General features: G+C 41.5%; 1 protein-coding gene across 2 annotated transcripts in view; it reads right to left on the minus strand.

The window, feature by feature from the left end:
- The window catches only part of chchd3a (coiled-coil-helix-coiled-coil-helix domain containing 3a), a 73074-nt gene that overhangs the window by 10777 nt on the left and 44899 nt on the right, over window positions 1-17398 (minus strand). For both annotated transcript variants that reach the window (XM_080518048.1, XM_080518049.1), the window contains exon 7: window positions 8891-8961. In XM_080518048.1, the coding sequence (XP_080374174.1) occupies window positions 8891-8961 (71 nt within the window). The remainder of the gene's footprint in view (window positions 1-8890; window positions 8962-17398) is intronic.

Below are 17398 nucleotides of genomic sequence, written 5' to 3' on the forward strand. Positions count from 1 at the left end.
GACGTCACGAGGTAGGAATCGGGATCCAGTCCATTTTTCAAAAAGCAACATATATCGACCATGACTGCCATCTGCTGCAGCTGTGCAATAAAATGACATTCATAGATCTCCGTTACCGATACGGCACGCTTCAATAGCCCAACAAAGTGCGGGACACACGTGGAAACAGGTATATTCATCCGTCATAATTTCACGATAGATTCTAACTCCGAGCCGAGCGATGGGAGGGAGAACATGGGGACGTGAAGAAACGGGAAGACACTGAAGGATGCCCGCTCCGGCAGTGAATAACATTAAACTCCCTCCTGAAGAAATAGCCATTGATTGCACAAAATGACTACGGAGGACTGTTGTAAAAGTTTTTATGTAAAAGGCATCTTAAAGCCAGAACGAGGGGGGCAGAGCGTGAAACAAAACTGACTGAGTGGTAATGGGCAATATAATAACATAAAACTGCTCAGAGTTCTGCAACGGCAGCGGTGCTCATCAGTCAATCGCAGAACAATCAATGGCAAATACAGTGAAGGATTACTAAGATTTCTTTTTTTTCTTTCTTTTTTTTTAAAGGAATGTTGATTATTTAAACCCCTTCACACTACTCTTACCAAGAACAGTGAGTTTAATCACAATTTCAGCGCATAAACTTGTACTGATTAGCAAGAGCGGTCTTCAAGATATCAAGCTCCGAACATTTCAACGACAAGCAAGACGTGGAAACTACAGTTATAGACACTTTAACTTGAGTCAAGTTGAAATGATGAAAAGAATAGGACTGAAGGAAGTGTGCTTAAAACGTATGAGTCATATCACTGTTAACACAACACCTTAGTGTGGAGAAGTGAAAAAAAACACCAAGTTGTTTATTGAATTAATTTGTTGTTTGAGGAGAAAAGCACTTATATTGTCAGGGTTATATCAAGTTTGCTGGTTCGAGTTAAAACTGATAATTGAAGTACCAGTCAAAGTGTCTTAAAACTGAACTGAGGAACTTTAAAACGTTAAATATAGTTTTATATTGTGGGCAAAAAAAGGTTACAAACCTTAGGGTTAACGCTGTAAAAACTATTAAATACAGTGGAAGACTACTACAATGAGGTTTAAAACGCTAAACTTCAAGCTTCTGACAAAGATCTTTATAAATGCATTTAACTTGATTGTAGAGACACATTTTCTATTCAACATTTAGCGCTTTAATTTCTCTTGTTATGTACAAACCATCTTAGGATTTGAATTTAGAAGTTGAAAGAGAGCATAGACAACATGTTTCACGCAAATTCACAAACAACATATGCTGTAGCTCCATCAAAAGTATGGATTACGCTCTCCGGCGAGCAGGTTGAGTTCCTAATCACCGCATTGTCTATTTATCATCATTTAGGTCCACTCAGGGGTTAACAGGGTTAAGGGGCGGGTGACGGCCGCCCCTTGAAAAGCCCTCATGTTCTCTCTAGTTAAGGCGGGCGTCAGTAATAAGGGAAGCAAATAAATACAAATGATCCAGTTAGGGAGAAAAATGACACACATTTGGCTCACGCTGCTTTTTAAAAGCAGACCTGAGTGACCCCCTGCAGTGAAATCCATCAGCGTGGATAAGAGATGGAACGAGAGAGAGAGAGAGAGCGAGATAGAGAGAGATGGGGAGAGGGGACGAGACGCCGAGAGATTCGGGGATGAAAGACCGCCAAAAGATTGGAGAGGGGGCCTGAAAAGAGTGGGGCAGAGGCAGACAATAACGAAGAGCGAGTGAGTGAAAGAGATTTAAATTAAGACGGAAAACACTGTTCCCGGGTTAAGTGAGCACTGAGGGAGGCGGAGAGGGATGAGAGGAAAGCGAAAGGGGAGCGCGCCCTCTTTGACCCTCCTGATAAGACACTGACATTCTGAAATTCCGAAAGAAAAAAAAAAAAAAAGAAAAATATTTATCAGTAATGACATGAAAAATGTCCGCAAGTGTCTCAATTACACTTTGTCATCATATTAAATAAAACAAAAACAAAAACATAAATCCTACACAGGGGGAGGGGGAGAAAAGTTGTGAGTAGCTTTCAGAACCATTTTCAGGGGCGCAGAGTTACTAAATCTAAAAAAAGTGTTCAGATTAGTGTGTGCGTGTGCTTGTGTGTGTGTGTGTGCGTGTGTGCATGTGTGCGTGTATGTGTGCCCACGCAGGGCCCTTGGATTGTGTGTGCTTTTTTACAGCCGGCACAGAGAAGCTCTTAAGACCAGGAGAGGAGCTTTTAAAGCAGTTATTGACTTCTGTCTCCTCAGCTGACCACCATCTTGTTCCCTGCGCCCGGGTTGCCTAGCTACTGAATGGTGCTTCGCCCTCACCTGACAGAGGGTCAGCGTGCAGCTCAGCGAGTCCCACCTCGGCGACTACTTCACAGGAGCAAGAAGAAAGAAAAAAAAAAAACCCACTTCGATACTTACAAGTTAAGCACTTGGCAATTATCTCCCTTCTAAATTAATTCCTGTCATTTTTGTGTAATTAAATGTGCAGCTTAGTGCAATTAAACATCAATAAATCATTACTTCGTTAATTTTGGGACATCAGTATTATCCCTTCCACAAACAGGAGAACTGCCAAGAAAATGGAAAGCTTCTATCTGCCTCGGCACCTTATTTACATCTTGAAGCAGCAGGGTGGATTTTGCAGGAAATCTTGCTGGATTTCCTCCAGCGGGCTTTTTATCCTTTTCAGTACAATAAACCAAAGGACTCAATGCAGCAGCACAGCGGTGCTTTGTGGAAGGCACGTCTATTGAATCGCATTAGGCTGCGCAAAAAGACTATTTTCTGCCAAAAATCTCGATGACATTTGGTTAAATGTAAGAAATGTAGAAATAAATGGGTGCAGTCACGCAAGCAGCTGGGAACTATAAACACTACGGACTAATTTGACAACTGGAGCGACGCTCGGTAGAGCGCAGACCGACGCCAACGCCACGTTGATTTGCGGAAATGAGTTAGCATTGCTAGTATGATAGCCATTAGCTCATATCGATGCGAAATAGGTAGATCAGGTAGCGACGTCACTGTGCGAAACACTGAACAGGGAGCATCTCCATGGCAACTGATGTCCATTAAGGTGCCTCTCACATCCACTTTGTATGGGACATTAATTTGCCGTTTTGGGGGGTTTATTCAGAAACGGTTAGGCATTAACATCCCAAAATCTGATCGCTTGGTCACTGGATGATGCCAAACCATCCCTGAAAATTTCATGCAATTCAGGCGAGTAGTCTTTGCGAAAAGTTAAAATACATAGATACGTACAAACCAATAAACACACGCAGACGAAAACAACCTCCTTGGCCCAAAGTTCGCTGGCGAAGGTAATAACATACTTGTGTTGAGAGAAGAAATCTGTAACAGAGTGGAGTGCTGATTAATTTATTCAAGTTGTTTATCGCCAAGCTTTTGTGGTTGGAAGAGGTCGGACGAGGGTCAAGAGTGAGTGGGTTTTACCTTCTCCCACACCTCATTGAGTGGCAGGTGGGGTCTCTTGACCGAGGCCGTGCAGCACAGCAGTGTTGTGAAGAAAAACAATGATCTATTAACATTCAACAAGTTTTGCTCCACTCCTCCTCATTCTACCCTTGCGTGAGTGTGTGTGTGGCTGCTGTTTTTGTCGACTGGATTACATTTTTTTTTTAATTAAAAAAGATTTATTCAGACAACAGGCAAAGGGAGTGAGTGTGTAGCCCCAGGGACGAGAGGAGACGAGTGACAGTGAAGCGACACATTAAAATAAGATTTTACTGCTGATGACGGACTGTATGCGCCAAAGTAAGAAAATGTTTGGCTTGCATGCACAAAATGCACGAATGAAAGCAGAGGAATGCATCGTGATGCCACAAATGAGATTGCTTAAAGTGAGGGAATGGCAGATCCTCTGCGCGTCTTAAACCACGGACGGGAAGTAAGCGCATGTCTGTTTCATCTGTTTGAATGGAGCCACATTTTTAAACAACGCGCATTAGTGGGATGAGCCGAATTATGTAGGTGGAAGCTCCTCTAAAGTCCAGAAACAAAATAAAGTGTCAAACGACATAGTAAGCTCTGCTGCTCATCCAACAAATGCATATTTCTTATGAATATGGCACCATGTAGGGGGGGGGGGGGCTACCAATGGTATCAGATTTATATTCATATAGTTACAACAAAGGCAGGAAAATTAAAAAAAGAAAATAAAAGGAAAATAAAATACACATAGACTTGTCGATAGGCCGCTGGTGTCTATGTTGTAACGACAGGAATTCACAGAGATATTTTTGGTTTATAAGTTTTTGTGTTTTTTTAAAACAATGATTTAAAGGTAATTCAACCAGACCAATAAGAACTATTTCATTGGTCTACTGTGACCTGTCAGGCAATTTCATTGGTCTGATGTGACGAGGCTAAATGTATTGGCGGGATGAAGCTCGTTAACCCATAAAAAACCCTAAATGTCATTATTTAAGCCTCAGGGTTTTAATGTATGAAAAAGTAGTGGTTTATAGTCCGGAAATTATGGTATATATATCTGGTGTCAAATAATGACCACGTTTGATGAATTACTTTGAGAAAAGTCCTATTTTTGTCATGTAAAGAATTAATTATCATGCTATCTTGTTGAAGCGGATGTTACATTTCAAGAACACAGGATTGTAAACTGACATGCAAAAAGAGAGAAGCTGAAATATCTCGTTTCAGGTGCAAGGCGAAGTAAAGAGCCGCATAAACGAGCGATACAAAAGTAAAGTCATGTATATTTCCAAGATCTTTAAAAAATAAAATAAAAAATTAAGTCACATTGTTAAAAAACATATGTTCTGGTAGTTTGGACATTAAATCGAAGTTACTCATAAATAAATGACTTGTGGTTGAAATCGTTTCCTCCCAATGTTTTCACTCATGAGAAACCGACACTGTTAAGTCCAAAAGCCATTTATTTTAAAAATGAGCACGATTGTTACCCTTTAACATAACACAGCCTTGTCAGTCCAAACCTCTTCGCCATTATGTGACGTCTCCAGCCCATCGGGACGCCGGACAAACAGACAGTGACCGGCCTCAACAAAGAAGTCCAAAGCCCCGTCAAAGGTTAGCGCTGACAGGGGGGATTAGGCCTGCACCACCGCGCTTTCATTCCATCTTTTCGAATAATCACACATCTATCTTTCTCCTCTATGCCTGTCACCTGACATCAAAAAAACTTAAGCCCCCGTCGGGGGTCACTGTAGCCGAACGACGTCCACATTCACCCGGCACACGTGTGTCCGCGAGCGCCTCCATAAATGCATTCATCCACATGCGCCCTTACATGCATGTAGCACAGTAAAGGTCACACGTTCAGAGGTGGACAGTGTGATAACACACCGCGCTTGGATAAACAACCAGTGGTGAATGTGGCAGCATATAAATCAAGACGCACACAGATAGTCGCCTTTCCACTCTTATCTATAGCGAGTGTCTTGGGGGGAAAGCTTTGATTGTATGTGCTTGTGTTCAAAAAGATATTTGTGGTTAATGTATAACGTGAGAAAAACGTCTTTTCTACGTTTGACCTCTCGTTTATGATGAAGACACAAGAGGAGCTGATTCTCAGTTTTACTTCGTCGCACATCAATTATATTGACCCCAGTGCAACGTGACGAAAAGCTCAAAACACTTGTCATTCTGCTCTCATGTTGAAAAATCTGAGAGAAAATCGGAAAGTCCAGATGTACAAATACCGTCGTTCCATTTATAGATATGCAAGTGTGTGTGTGTGTGTGTGTGTGTGTGTGTGTGTGTGTGTGTGTGTATGTAATGAGGTCAAAGTGATGCAGTGGCGTTCCGGTTGGGAGAGCTCCATCATTCCGGGAAAACTCTGGCGGGAATACTGAGGGAGAACGGCGAGGAACAGCTGTACTGCACACATTCGCAAACACACGGCCTCATGTTGCACACAAACACGCGCCGTTCCCTCCCCGGAGCCTCCGCCTCTCTCGCTTTAATTCATTTCTTTCAACATCGCAAAGGAAAATGACCACGGCGCGCCACCGCAATGGATGGCAGCACGTCTGCCTTGGCTACCTGCTGAAACCTATTTGTACCACCTTTGAAAATTACACGGTTAACTTGGGTGTAACACAATCTGTAATGAAATTCACTCAATAGAGGAAACACTATTACTCCTTGTTGAGGGACATATTCAAAACGGAGATACGAGTTAATAGTCATTCTGATGTCGGCACAATTCAATTGAATTATTAGTTTGCTCACAATATCTGGTCACGAACCAATCCTTTTAATTTCAAATCCCATTTTAAACCAAGGTAATTATTTCTGGTGCTCGCTATCAGAAGGAATCGATTCCAAAAAATCTGGATTTAAAAAAAGAGCGATACTGTAGTTTGAAAATGTATTTCTTTTAAATCATATTTTGAATCGGTATTATAATGCATCTTCATCTTGGTGACTCGGGTTTGACTTGTAAAGGTGCAATCTAAGTGCATATATTAATTTTCATAATTTAAAAAAGGATGGCGTTTTCCGTTACCCTCACCACGACCCTTTGTAAAATAACCTACAAAGGTATATATATTAGGCCGTTATAACTCATGACAGACAGCTCCGTCTGGTCCCTCGATTATAATAAACTGCGGCCTAATATCTGCCCGAACACTCTTTACAGTGACACTGACATGAGCTGAAGTGGGGAAATGAAGACATCCTAAGAAAGATGTCGTCTCAGACATTTTAGAACACTCCCACATTAACATAACAAATGGTAATTCTATCAAGTATGGATAAGGAACTCGCCTCTTTTTTTTTTTTTTATCTCAAGGGGACATTTTTAACTACGAGGAAATCAAAAGCCTCCGTGAGACGAAAAAACTATTTCCTCTTATTACTCAACAGAGGGCAGAGATAGTATCTTATCTTGGAAGGGTCTCTGTCATGAGAGACACAGCTTTGAAGAAAGATGCTGTTCAGCAATGGAAGCATAGGAACATCCACCATCAGGCATGAACTCACACATGAAAACAAGGAGGGGCAAAACACTCCCTGCTAAATCCAATTAACCCTTTGCTCTGATCCCCTCAATGCGTCCCTGCTCCCGTCTTGTAACACCAGACCTTCCCGCCATTTCATTAACACACACACACACACACACAACTATGCACGTGTGGACACAGATCTCCACCACTGTAATCCAGTCCCAACTCTGCTAATGCATCTCCTATAATCAAATCCACCAATCACTGCATTCTGTGCAAAAAAATAAAAAAATATCTTGGGTCACATGACCGCCTGCACATTAGCCGAGTGTTCGCTTGCAGTTAGTGCTGTCATTCTGCGCTAATGTTATTCCACAGTGTTTTTTTTTCCCTTTCTTTAATGTGATTTGGGAAGTCTCTTCTCTGGCTTCCACAAGTCTCGCGGTAAACCCCTGGTGGGCTAGGCTAATCACTTTCCAGCATTTCTAAGGGAGACAATGATCCCAGTGTTAGCGCCGGCTAATGACAAGCTAACACAATCAGCCGGGCCTCCCCGGAGGAGAGCTCAGAGCCGGGGCCGGTCCTGCCCCACCTCCTGCAGGCTCCTCATCCACTTTCTCCACATTACTATGGAGCCTAATGGCCTCTTATTAAAAAGACAGATGGAACGCGGGCGGGTCGGGATTCTGCATCCTCTTGAGTTACATATACGTTACATCCATCACAGCTCGGATGCTTAACGTTACCTGATTGATGACTTTTTTTTTCCTTTGCCTGCAAGGGGGTTTGTCTTGTAACTTAGAAGACGTATGGTGTTATATACGCAGAGAGATTATTGTACGGTGCATTCAACAATGGGGTTTTTTTTAGACATAAAAACCAAAACGATTAAAAGGAATTTACAATTCGAGCCTTATTTTTGCAGCAGAGGCATGATCTATAAGACTTGTCGTGAAAACGCAGCTAATTTCATAAAGAATGGAATTATTAATCCATTGATTGAAATAAATATAACTCCTCCTCCGACACATAACAAAAGAGCACAAGCGTTATCAGCTCTGATCTGTATGCAGTCGGTGTTATTAGTCAACCACAACATCAGCTAATGGGTCATGCTAATGCGATTCTGATTGAAAGACGTAGGTTAGATTGTGGCCGGGATAATTCAATAGCACATTCACTGCTCCGCCGAGACTGATAACCTTCAGTGAAGACGTCATTTTACAGACAATACAACAAGATCACACAAGAAAAACTTACCAGAAACAATAATACAATGTAGTGTCAGAATGAGGTGTCAGAACTTCGTTAGAAAGAAAGAAATACATTTGGAGAACTCAAAACAAAAATGATAATATAATCCCTGCAGAAAACAGGTAATAAAAGAAACTAGTCACTATTTTATTAATTTTTTTTACTTTTGCTTTTCAGGGGTGGAAAGGAGTTAAGATTGAATACCTTTCTCTTCTTTTTTTTCCTTAAATACAAGCCTTTGGGGATTTTTATTTCAAAATACAACTGCTTATCCAGATGTTGCTTCACGTAGCTTCAAAGTAGATTTTCCTGATATATATATATATATATATATATATATATATATATATAATTAATATAGTGGCACTGTAGTGATGTGTATGTATATATATAAATGTTCAAATGCCCGTCAGATCTGATGCTGTTTTCCCCAGACCTCTTTAACTGTAATATCTTCATAACCTTTCAGACTGCGTTAAATAAGTCGTAAGTGCCCCAATATCTTACCCCCCCTCCTTTGAAATGTATTAATTAAGTTCATTTTCAGATCATCAGTCAGTTGCTCATTTATGCTCATAATTGTCGAGTGTTACCAGATGAAGCTTAATCGCCATTAGTGTTGTTTTTAAATGAATGATCTACCTCCGGTGCGCCGCGTGGAAACGTACCTGAATTTGGCATTCACGTCATCAGCGGCTTTATGGTAGTTCTCAGTGGTGACCTTGTAGAAGCGAGCGCTCTGCGGGAAGAGACGGAGAAAGGCTGGTGAGCTCCGGAAGTGGGCGGAAAACTTTCACAGAGCTTTTTGAGCAAAAGGACACATTTCAGCGGCGTGATGCTGCCTCGCAGCTCAGGTGCAATTGTGCTGTACATTGGGTGCAGTCGCACACTCGCACGGCGCTGCCTCGTCCCTCAAACTTCATTAAAACCTAATCGAGATGGATGGCGTGGGCACAGGTCACTGCTGGGTTTATTGTCCAACACAGACGCTAACTGTAATATATAGATCGAATGGAAGTGGAGAATATGTTTGCAGGATTGAGGACCGCGAGAATCGCGCGGGGAAAAAAGAAAAAAAAAAAGAAAAAATCCCATATTATAGTTTGTGTGCTGTACACTTTTGTCTGCGTCTGCTTGTGCTTATCCCCTCACAAAAGACTGCTGTAATAACAGACAGCAATCCTGTAAGGCCACGGGGGTCGCTAGTCAACAATGTACAGGCCAACAGTCATAATCCCCCAGTGACCCGTAGCAAATGAACCCATCGCAGGAACACTCAACCTAAATTACCTCCTCAAACAGAGCCATATAACCTGGCTCCTGGACCGTTTATACAAGCCCGGGAAGATCCGTCTTGTCAGCCCTTAGTGGCTCTTATGCACATTTATAATCCAATTGTGAGAGGTTGTAAAATGTGATGGATAGTTTGATTGAGAGTTGTATGAGGTTTGATCGAGAGTTATGTCTGCGAGGGCAGAGACTTTTATTCAATTTCCTTTCCTGTGGAGAGCTTCAGGTTGAAAATAGTCAAATTTGCACCGATGCCGTCTCCATGAATGTGTCATTCACAAACAATTAAAAAGAGTTCCCTCCACAATGGACAGATTTCAGCGTTGATACCCGTTTGGTCGATGTTACTGCATGTTCTGCAATCAACATCTAATCAAATTTCTAAATGGGCTAAACGATAACCAGATATTCTCTGAAGATGGAAAAAAATTATATATATATATATTTTTTTTTTAACTTTGAACATGACAGTGGTTCAGAGTACTGTTTAAACTGCCGATATTTAGTATTTTCATGAAAAATCATCTTGTGTGTTCAAAGAAAAGTTTGAGAAAGAGAAGATATCTGGTGAGCAGCAGCTTTCAGAGTAAAGACTGATCACTGATGGCACCGATAAGAATAGGGCGAGTACCGCAAATACAGAAAACCATCTCCAGCATGTCAAATCTTGAAGCATGTGGGGTATAGCCGCAGAAGAACATGTCTGGCAGATGGGAACAGGAAATAGCAGCGATAGTTAACTCAACCTCACAAAATGTGTGCAGCATTGTCTGGTCTGTGGGCTCAATTCATGACACCACTTTCGGAAAATAGGGTACAAATCGGGCATAAATAAGACAAAAAGACAACGGTAATGGCTCTTGGAGTGCATTGGCCACGGCAATAAGTTCTTGGCACACTTAAAGGCTTTTAGTACTAAATGGGAATTATGTTTGAACTCCGCTGCTGACCATGTGCGTCCCTTTATCAAGACTGTTTATTCAGCTTGAAGTGGAATAAGAATAACAATAGATAATTCAACAGATGTAAAAAAAAAAAAAGCTGCAGTTATCTGCATAAGGCTTTGTGAACAGGACAGTGAGTTCACTGGTTTAAAAGGCCTTCAAAGTCAGATGATCTGAATGTCAAAGTGACACTATTACAGTGCGGTGGAACAGCAGATGCAACAGACTCATCTGCAACAAGTTAATATAGATCGAATTCTCTAAAGATGTCAGCACGTCGTTAAATTTATACTAAAATAATAATTCAAGGTAGTGCTAAAGGTGAAAAGGGGGGATGAAGAAAAAAATAAAATACTGGCCAGCATTAAAACTCCTGGACACATAAATCTTTCTTGCATAAATTACAGACAATAAATGTGACATATGAGTCACAGATAAAAGTGACAAATTTGAGTCTCTTGCTGCTATCTGATCTGACTTAACCTCAGCGGGGAAGACATTCATCATAGTTCAGAAACGATCAATAGGAATGAACTGCGCTGCTGAGGAGATCGATGGTCGCGTGTTGCGGAGCTAAAAGCGGATGGGACATGACAACGCTGCCAAAAGGTCCGATAACAATCCGAGTCCTCTTCATTTGGACGAACACTCGCGCAGCTGTGTTGAAGTGGATTCTTCGGAACTTAACTTCCAAAGTGACGGGCAAAGTTCACCGCAAACTGGAGTTTAAGTTTGTCGCATATATAAGCAATCGGCTCGCTCTCGTCGCGCCTCGGGCGGACAATAGTCTTGATGAGAGAACGCACAACACACACACACACACACACACAATATGACCAAATATAAGAGTTAACTTGTAAGCTCATGTTATATTGATGCCCTCTTGGCCTTGAACCAAGTAGTTTTCAGTTTAGTCAAAGAAACTGTCAAGAGCAAAGCAAAAGGATTTAAGACTAAAGCTTATTCACAGATAAAAAAAAAAAAAAAGACTTAAAAGGAGATTTTTGGTGGGCTTCTACAGAGGCAAGAATAAGACTTCTCCTGGGTGTGGAGATTGAGCCACTGGAAGAGAAAGAGACAGAACAAACCAGATTTGGGTCTCCGCGTAGAATACTAAGTATAAAGTAATAATACCTTCCTAAAAGGCAGAGCTGGAACTAATCAGCGCACTAATCCACCTGGGAGGACGAAAGGCCACGTGTTTGCAATGATTGCTTACAATACTTGCACACATACAAATAATTCGTATGCTTTTCACGCACACACGTGGACACTTTCCCCGATGGCGTCCGCATGGACGCCGACGGCTGGCGTACACACATGAAAGAGAGCGAGGAAAGTAAGAGTAGCGTGCTCACCGGGAGACAGGGAGGAGAGTCATTTGTGTGATTACCAGGTTGTCTCAAATTGCGAGGCCTTGCTGTTGCCCCCCCCCCCCCCCCCCCCCCCCCCCCGACTGATTCGCAGAGGAGCTTTGACCTTTTATTCGCCCAGAAAGAAGAAAGACCTTGCATAAGATTGGTTGAAAACATCCTTACCTTGATCAAAAAGTTTAGGCGGTGCAAAAAAAAAACACTTTGTGATTTGCCACAGGTAGAACTTTTTTTTGATCGTCATGTTGCCATTTGGCAATTCTTGGTCACTGGATAAACCCCCACAGGAACCTTGAAGTGCACCGACTTCCCGTACAATCGCACATTTAACCACTGCTCGAACAAAACAGCGTTTCTGTTTATTCTCAAGCCATTTGAGTCCATTTGCTTTCCACAAGGTTTTTAGCTCATCCGGAGCGAAGCACAATGCTAGTAGGGGGTGTGAAAGACAAATTAAGTCATTACTGCTAATGCACCGCAGCGATATGGAGAAGATAGAAACGGCATCCTAACATAAGCTCTGGCACAATTTTAGAGAAAAGGCTTCCAATTTGTAATGAATAAAACAAATAACTCCTTGTACTGATGGCTTCTTTCTCTTATCTGCTGCTGAGCAGGGGAGCCAACATGGGGGGACGGCCCACCAGGGCCAACATTACTGTTCTGCAAGAGCTACGGGAACATGAGACCTCCACTGTGAGTTTGTTCATGAGGAACCCAAGCAGGATGGTAAACCGTTTTTGCCCTCATTCTTCATACACATATTACCGATAAAGCATTTCCTGCTCTGCTTTTTAAAAGGGTAGGACACAATTCTGGGATGAAGAAGCACAGACACGACCCCACGAGCTGTCCGGCTTTGCATTAAATGTGTTAAATTGGCCACAGAAAGTCTATTTTTAGTAAGAAGTAACAAAGTCTGCCCGCTGCTTTTCCCAAGCATGTGTGCAGACAAAACACAGGCCAAATGCTGGAGGTAGTGCGACAGCATACAAAGCCGATGGGAAGACGTGTGAGCTTATCCTTGGCCTTCATGAACGCCATTCATCAACATGCATAGAAAATAGGGGGAAAATAGAGTGAATCAAAGAAAGTACAAAGAAATAGTTTTTCCTGTTAGTTCCGAGATCAGCCTGAAGATGAGCACGACCATACAGACCTCCACACAAGAGGCTGGTGATATTAAAAAAATATGCTTTGCTTTCATTGAAACGGTCCACAGAGATGTTTTTACTCTGTAATACAATTGCCGCCTTTCATAATTTTGGGCATTTTTCACGATTGAGTTCCTGTTGATTTACCACGTTTCATATGGTACCAAGCAGAGATGGAGAAAAAACTCTGACTGATCGACTCGTTCTTGTTGATGTATGTATTGTGAGTTCCTGCGAGCAAATGTCATAGACGACCTTGTTATCCACAGTCATAATGCTTGAGGGTTGAGTGGGTGATGAACCGAGTCGTAGAGTTCCACCACACACTGTAGTTTTGCATACATTAAACCAGATGGTTTGAAAAGAACGAAGAGGTACATTTTCATCGGGTATTCAGGTTTTAATGCCGATCATCATCAAGTCAGTTTCATGCCATCAAGTAAAAATTTATATTTGTGCATATATCATCTATTCTAAACCCGAGACTGCCAAATAAACTGGGCTTCCCTTCATGGTTAATTCTAAACTTAATTCATACTTGACACATGGAGTGGTAAAAGATTTTTTAACACCCTTTCCAATAATCATAAATTATCACCAGTTAAAGTATTCACACACCTTTCCATCACCATAGAAGTTCAGAAATGTGTAGATATAAGTAACTTAGAAGCAAAAAGGACATTTGCTCAAAGATAGATAAAAATACATAGTGCACAAAACGGTTTGTGGTTTAAAGAGATGTCCTGGACTGTATATGGAAAAAACATTCCGTATATAATCAGACTCAAACCGCACATATTCGATGAAATCAGGAGAGCCATTATTAATTTCCTTAAAAATATTATAAATGTTAACTTACTTCAACATTCAACAGGAGGATGTGGGGGGGCAATGTATGAAACCTGGGCTGTGATAGAGATGCACACTTTTGTCATTAGAGTGTGTAATTGTATGGGCACCGTTTTTTATTTCTTTATTTGCTTCTCCATCTCTTGATTTACTTATTTTTTTGAGTAACGCGAGAATTTATTATGGATAGGCGTAGGTTTTGTCTAGGTTACATGTATATTTGTGGATTGGTGTACCAAATGTGTTGAGTTTATTACAACTAAACTACAAATCAATCCAAAAAAAAAAAAAAACTGGTCTGTTTGGTTTCTCAGGAATTTAGCTTTTTATCTAAATAAAGGTTTTTAATGCGAGCTGGGACTGCTCAGCTTCCATGTTAAGATAAGATGGCTTTAAGAACTCACAGAGTTCATGGTTTTCATTTGTCTCCCTCCATCAACAAACCTGATTATGATAAATGAGCCATGATAAAGTTCTGTAAAACAACAACCAAGACCCATTTGAGCGCTGAAGCACGGAGAACATGCAGGGCCAAGATTTGCCAAAAGCCAGGCTGAATAACACAAGACCGAAGTTCCCCACGCTTTGACTTTGTTTAAACAAAACTGCTCAGTACAAGCCGACACTTTAAAAGTTGTATCAAAGCATAAATTATTTCAGTGAGAGGAAAGTTTCAGCTGCAGGCTTTTTTCTTTCTTTTTTTTTTTATTGTTACATACATAAATGAATATGCCACCCTGTTGTTGTGAAATCACCATTCCTTGAAAAGACTTGCCGTTAAATCCCCGTGAATCCCATCATGCGGCTAAAACAGCAAACAGTGTCAGACACAATAATTTAACACTGCGGCACACTGTCATGTCTTCACTCCGGATTACCCTGCCTCCAGTTTTCTAACGGAGCCGCAGTAACCAGACCGATCCTGCGAGAAAAGGAAGCTACAAAAATGTTTCTTTATTGCAAGAAATCCCTCACTTTTACTTCCTCTTTTATAATTGTGAGTTCTGCTGCTTAAAAACAAAAAGCAAAAAAAAACAACAAAAAACTGAGCTCCCGGTGCACAGAAATATCCAGACGACATGAGAAAGTGAGGAATGAAGAAATGACAGGCAGTGGGGAGAGATGGAGCTTGCAAGTTGCAGGCAGAGAAAGAGATGGAGAGATAGAAGCCATTACAGTTTTTTTTTAATGCTCTTTCTCCTGTATTTCTTCCTTTCACAGTGCAGTGGAACTTTGCTATGAGATGGCAATTGCTGCTGTGATTGTCCTCCATGGGAGAGCAGAAAAATCCAATTTCATCGATATACAAGGCGAAAAGAAAGATATGGGGGGGAAAAAAAAAAAGAAAGAAAAAATCCTGTCTGGGAAAAAAAAAAAAAACAGAAATTGAGGCATAGAGAAGGGGAAGAAAAACACCACTCAAAAAAAAAAAAAGCTGAAAAGGAGAGAAATAGAGGGAAGAAGGGGAGGGGGCTGCAACAAGGCATGGTGGGTAAAAAAAAAAAAGCAAAAAAAAAACATGGGCAAGTTGATTCTTAAATATGAGATTGTTTTACAGCAAGGCAGGTATTGAGTGAAAATGTAATAAATATATAGATATTGTTTTCAGGGGCTATTTGGTGGCTGCGGCCCCAATGAGCGGCGGCAGTGGAGGCAGCGGGCTGAGCTGTCTGGGAGCCGGGTGATGGCCTGTCACTGGAAGCCCCTCTGATGAATGGCCATGTTGGATTGGAACAGACGTGTAATATATATCAGACTTATATTCTCGCTCTCGAGCGCTCTCTCTCTCTCTCCCCCTCTTCTCTCTCGCTCTGCTTGTGTGTGCAAGATACTGGGGGGAATCCAGAGGTAAGGGAGGTACAGAGAGCAGATGGGAGGGATGGATTTGATGGGAGATAATATTTAGCCAGCAGTGCACTCCAGGGGAAATCGTATTTTGTGCATGTGCAGGATATAAGAATATAAAAAAAAAGAAGAAAAAAATAGTTTTGCAATCAAAACACATTCAGCTTTGACAGTTATAGTGGCCACAGAGTGTGAAGAGGACCAACAGCCAATGCATAAATACGAAAGAGTAAACTCAGGAACTTGAGAAAAAGCAGTGAGCACTCGTTTTAAAAGAAGCTCACCTTGCAACCAATAATCCATAAATGCCGGCTCAATGGGACACAACGATCGACTGCTAAGGTGTCTGTCGGTCACCGGGCACATCCACCCGCAAACACTAACGAGCCTTTTCTCATGCATTCCTGCATGTCGAAACATTATTCGAAGTATTTGCTGCTGAATCTTATAATGATGAGCTTTGATTTGGTGAAATCCTGTGCTGCCGTCACTCTCCCGTCAATCATTTTTAACCAGGTTTAAGTTTTAATACGCCAACATGCTTGGTATGACCGACAAAATGTGGTTCCATGATGTGAACGTCTCAATATTTTAACAATGGACACACCAGTTTGCACTATAATTCTGTAGATGTGTTAAACATAAAGGCCTCTGTGTATCGTTAGTGTGGTACATTGCAAAGACTGAGGCAGCATATGTGTACGTGTTGCTCTTGACGACACCTCTGTTCTCTCTGCTCACTTAAACAGCAGTGGTAGTAAAAACAGGAAACCTTCTCTATTCTCCTGGCTTAACATCACACTCAAACAGAGTTCAGAGTATCTTGCGAGGGAGTGTCTCTCGCTTCGAGTGTCTCTGAATCTAAAGTTGTTCCAAATACATTCTGTCGCGTAAATCATGTGGATTAATAAATAAGCAAATGACTCCAAAGAGCGGAACATTTTTCACCCTCACCTTTCTCTGAGGAGCTATTGAAGTTTCCCAAACCTTTTCTTTACCATACGCTCTTGTTCTCCATCATCCAGTGACATTTAATCTTTTCTCAGTCTTGTCTCTTACTTTTACTTTCATCCTTCTCTTGTACTTCTCCTCTATCACTCGCTCACAAATGTCACTTTATCATAATTTCTTGAGATACCTTCTCAGACAAAAATCTCTTTTATTCCAATTTGTCTCCAGCCGCCTCGCTTTCTTTCTCTATCTTGTCTTGAGTTGAATTTCTACCTTCTCTTTTTCCTCCCCCTACAGCTTTGATACAGTACCTCTTTCCTTGTTGTCCGTCCACACTTCTCTGTCCTCTCCGCTTCAATCTTCTGTTTCTCTCTGAGGTGTGAAGGTGATTTGTTGACACTTTGATCTAAGGAATATTGACCAGAGGCCAACATGGCTGACGGATGGCCAGTGCCTGAAGTCGATAATGCCCGTGTTAGTTGAGACTCATCACTTCTACCATCTGCACTCGTATCGTACGCAATACAGTAGAGCTACACCGTCCAATGATGTAATAAAGCAATAGAAGCTGAGACGGAGGCAAGCCTGGCTGCCTGGCTTTATTTTGATTTTAGAATGCACATCACACTACCCATTTGTCATCCTTTCAGTAAAAATGTACTTTCAACTTGTGTTCACATGCATACAGGCACAAACAACACCATCCTTTACCAAAGAAACATGTGACTTTACCATCAATAACGCCTTCACACCAGTGTGAAATTTCCATT

This window comes from Blennius ocellaris, assembly GCF_963422515.1.
Source record: "Blennius ocellaris genome assembly, chromosome: 22".
In the NCBI taxonomy this organism is placed as follows: Eukaryota; Metazoa; Chordata; class Actinopteri; order Blenniiformes; family Blenniidae; genus Blennius; species Blennius ocellaris.